Raw genomic sequence first — 5,000 nt, forward strand, 5'->3', positions numbered from 1 at the left:
GCAAAGACACTGTGTCTGTTTTATGATTTCTATTAACCACAATATGTGGCGATAATGGCTCTTGGTAATTAATAGAAGGGGGGTCAAAAACACCAACAAAAGTTTTTGACGCAATCGTATCAAACACCAGCGATGACAGGTTAAACTTGGACCACTTAACAATGAAAAAAGTCTGACTGTTGGTCTGTTCATCAGCAGTGAGGGAGTAATTCCATGTAAGCACCACATTCTTTCCCTCTACTGCTTCTGTTGGGTTGGCAGGCTGTCCTGTCCATGTCAATGAGTCTGCAACATTTATAAGTACAACAAGTATGTTACTTTATTCACCAAGAATACAAACATCTGAAAAAGTGTTTTGAAATGAATTTAATGTATATATATATATCTATAACTGTTAGTGAGTCTCTCAAGCCAACAAAGGTGTCACCACGTCAGGAGGATCTGCAAGATTCCTAGTCCAAACCTCACGACATGAACGACTGTAGTGAGTAAAAAGGAAGCGAGGACGGACAACTTCTGACGTTAAAAAGTTAAAAAATTAAAAATTTACTGACTTAGTAAATTTTTAATTTTTTAACTTTTTAACGTCAGAAGTTGTCCGTCCTCGCTTCCTTTTTACTCACCATATATATATATATATATATATATATATATATATATATATATAAGTTGAATAGACAGAAGAAGATGCGAACTTTTCTCGTTTGTCTTTTAATGCAGGGACGTTTCGCCCATTCGGGCTTCTTCAGCACTGCGAATATCACTGCTTGGAGTAAAGTTTACAAAAAATGAAAGGCCTTAAATAAGTTATAAAACAATAGCTAACAAAGTAGGCAAAGAAAATTAAAATATTTTACATGGAATCCCATAAGAATTACGTAAAAGATAAAAAGGTTAAAAACGCCCGCTATAGTATAAATACAATACAATAAAATCAAATACAAAATGCAAATAGAATACAGCGGCAAGATAGTGTTAATTATAGCGAATCCTATTTTTAGAATTAAACTCGCACCTTTTGTTCAGACCATGAGGTTTGAGGGTGGATAATTGAGCATAAGTGTGCTCAATTATCCACCCTCAAACCTCATGGTCTGAACAAAAGGTGCGAGTTTAATTCTAAAAATAGGATTCGCTATAATTAACACTATCGTGCCGCTGTATTCTATTTGCATTTTGTATTTGATTTTATTGTATTGTATTTATACTATAGCGGGCGTTTTTAACCTTTTTATCTTTTACGTAATTCTTATGGGATTCCATGTAAAATATTTTAATTTTCTTTGCCTACTTTGTTAGCTATTGTTTTATAACTTATTTAAGGCCTTTCATTTTTTGTAAACTTTACTCCAAGCAGTGATATTCGCAGTGCTGAAGAAGCCCGAATGGGCGAAACGTCCCTGCATTAAAAGACAAACGAGAAAAGTTCGCATCTTCTTCTGTCTATTCAACTTATGCTTTTGTAAAGAAGAAGCGTCTTGTATCCTTTGGATCCTTTTCTCTAAGGCATCATCGTTGGCAAACCAACATCGTCTACACATCTATATATATATATATATATAATCAAAGAGCGGTGGTGATCGAGCCAGTTAGAGTGCTCAATACAAGGTAGAGCGTAACTATAGAGGGCTGTGAGAATTAAAACATGGCTACACGGTAATTGCCCTACAGGCCTGTTTCGTAAGGCTTGAAGCCTCACTCTTCAGGAGTTTTATTCACGCTGCTGCGCACTTATTAGCTTAGCACCCTAACACCAACATGTATGTAAATTTACGTAGTGTTTGTGATATAAAAATAAGTGCGCAGCAGCGTGAATAAAACTCCTCAAGAGTGAGGCTTCACGCCTTACGAAAGAGGCCTGTAGGGCAATTACCGTGTACGTGTAGCCATGTTTTAATTCTCACAGCCCTCTATATATATATATATATATATATATAGCTTGAATATCTGTAATGGTTGACCAAACGATAAACTCCCAACAGAAGGATCCAAAAGGATGCACGTTGTCTCCTCAGTTAGTATTTAAAGTTGCATATAAACTGGAGAGGAAGACAAAACTTCTCGAAGGTCCAGGAAATTTAATAAAAACGTTTCGGCCCTTCGGCCTTCTTCAGTTAAAATTTTTTTTAAATAAGTACAAGTTAAAAATCTAAGGATAAATAGATAAATAGATAAATAGATTTTATCCTTAGATTTTTAACTTGTACTTATTTAAAAAAAATTTTAACTGAAGAAGGCCGAAGGGCCGAAACGTTTTTATTAAATTTCCTGGACCTTCGAGAAGTTTTGTCTTCCTCTCCAGTTTATATGCAACTTTATATGTATATATATATATATATATCTCACATTATAATGGCATACAACCATCTAAGACCCACACACAGTCATATGCATGAAGGATGTTAAATAAAAAATTCATATAATTGTGCATAATTTCTTCATAGAATGCTGGTAACATAAATTATTATAATTCCACTCGTAATGCATCTTCTCAACATTTCTCAACTGCAATTGGTAATATTATTGGAATGACCTTGAACCCCTGTCTATATTCATACACTGTCAACTAAAATCCCCTAAAAAAAGCAATTTTCATGAATTATTTTGCTCATTATAATTATTAATTCCCTTGTGTGTGTGTTTAGGTGATTCACGTTTTTTTTTATGTGACTGTCTAGTGTATGTTTGTAAATATGTGTTCATGTGATTGTTTTGTTTCTTTTTCAAATGGTCAGGATAGCACAGGTGCTACCAGTATTTTTAAAAATACAACCACACCAGTTGTGCCAAGTTTGTACAAACAAAAATGTCAGTGCCCTAAACAGTGATTACTCGTTAACTTCCAAATGCCAATTAAGCTTATCAGTCTAAATTTAACAATTTCCATTGACCAGGGCTCGAAATTGCGACCGATATGATCACCAATGCGACTAAAACTTTTAACTTGGCGACTAAAAATTCGAGTGTAGTCGCCAATTTGGCGACTATGTTCCTTTAATAAATAAAACACTTAAGGTGAGAAACAATTTCCTTAGTCTCGTTTCTGCTTTTCTGCGAAAGGAAATGCAAATTAAGTCTGTTTACCTTTATTAAAAAACTTGAATCGCGACTTCCGTGAGGATCTTACAGCGGCTTTTGCATGGTGATCGCGGGCGCAACATTTTGTTGAAAGGTCGCAGATTCGGTCGCAAGGAAATGGCTTTCAAAGCACGTGCTTTGTTTCACCATGTGCTCGATCAAGTGAGACGAGTCTACAACGAGAGTCATGAATTATTTATCACAAGAGAAGGATACACTGAGCGATTTTCGTAATTTGCTGGTACTAAATGGCTATCCGCCATGTTTGATTGATTTTTTATGCCTTCGCATCGTACGATTTCTCGCGTGCAATGTGACAGATGCAGTTGTTCCTGGCCAAAGTAACCCTCAACTGTTCTTATTACTTTGTTTGTTTTTTGTTTGTTTGTCATGCAGAAGTGTTCATAACTCGCAATTCAAAAAACAGACATTTCTTTCATTGCAATCCCTGCAGAAATTTGCAATCTCATGCTACTACATGTTCTGCATGGAACCAGGGCGCAACAAAAAGAATGTCCGATAAGCCGAGGATAGTCGAAGGACGTTTCAGGCTAGCGCTTTCTTATCGCGGCTTGCCCACAGGCAAGCATCAATTGAGCATGAGTGCTTTTTTCCTGATTCAAACTTCCAATGACATAATTATTAAAGTGTTTAGCAGACAGTTTGAGACAGAAAGTGAAAGAATACAAATCCTAAATCTTTAAATTATTTGTAATGGCCTCAAATCATCCTTTTCAATCATATTTTTAGGTGGCCATAGCCATTAATAAAAATAATTTTTAGAGAGGATAAGCATGATGTTTACGGCCAAAGGCAAATGGGAAACGGCAGGCTCCTGCTTATCCTAAAAGCGTGAAAGTTCTCTCAATTTAACTTGCCTCATTCCTTTGAGAAGTTTGATCAAGCAGGGTTCTTACATTTTTGGCAAAACCCTGATTTCACCCTGACCTTTGATTTTGGTGTAAACATCACGCTTATTCCTCTCTATTGACTGACAAACTCGCCTCAAACTTACAGTTTTCGCTCGGTCAAATCTTTCAAAAGATCATTGCAGAAGATTTATACGAGAAATAACGGCGTAAAAAAGTGCTTTGCGGAGAGCAAGAACAAAAATGCTAACGAGCTTTCAAAAGTTCACAGTTTGAACTTTAATCTTTACTCAAAAATTAACCTTTCCATGGGAAAACATTACATCAGCCTATTTGTGAAGGTCCATTCTCACATCAAATCAGGTAAAGATACATCACAATAAAATATCCCTATCTTATACATGTAACTGTCCAATAACATTGAATACCAGTCTGGTAACTCCTTGAGTTTCTTCTCGATTTTAGGATATTATGTGCACATCTTTCTAGAGAAATCTTTCAGTGTGACAAACGATGACTGTGCAGCTTTATTAACTTTCCCGAAAATAAGAACCAAGAAGACCCTGGCGGATAGATCGTTTAGTTGTGCCGCCCCTAGACTTTGGAATCGGCTTCCTACCACAATAAGATCTATTTCTAGTTTAGATATTTTTAAAATTAGACTTAAAACTTTTTTATTTAATAGGGCATTTAATTAGTTACTATAGTTTTTATAATTAATTTGCATTATTGATGAATTCTTCTATTTATTTATGGAATTTTTGAATTGTAACTTTGAACTTTTATTTTATTTTTAATTTAATATTTATTGTAAGGCGCAGTTGAATATTTTTATAGAAAATGCACGGTATAAATTTCAATTTATTATTATTATTACAAATTTGTTTACTCTGTAGCCTGTGAAACTGTGTTTGAATAAAATATTACTACATGTACATTGTACACAGTTAAGGTTTATAATAATAGTTGTTGTTGGTTATTTCCGATTGATGATCGTCCAAAGTTGAACAAAAAATAATATTACAATGTATTGTTTGAGCTTGTGCTGCATGC

General features: G+C 34.8%; 1 protein-coding gene across 1 annotated transcript in view; it reads right to left on the reverse strand.

The window, feature by feature from the left end:
- LOC137982328 (hemicentin-2-like) overlaps positions 1-5,000 on the reverse strand; it is a 104,803-nt gene that overhangs the window by 97,008 nt on the left and 2,795 nt on the right. Inside the window, exon 2 of the mRNA XM_068829406.1 lies at positions 1-285. This exon is cut by the window's left edge and continues 108 nt beyond it. Coding sequence (XP_068685507.1) covers positions 1-285 — 285 coding nt within the window. The remainder of the gene's footprint in view (positions 286-5,000) is intronic.

This window comes from Montipora foliosa, chromosome 13 (assembly GCF_036669935.1).
Source record: "Montipora foliosa isolate CH-2021 chromosome 13, ASM3666993v2, whole genome shotgun sequence".
Classification (NCBI taxonomy): Eukaryota; Metazoa; Cnidaria; class Anthozoa; order Scleractinia; family Acroporidae; genus Montipora; species Montipora foliosa.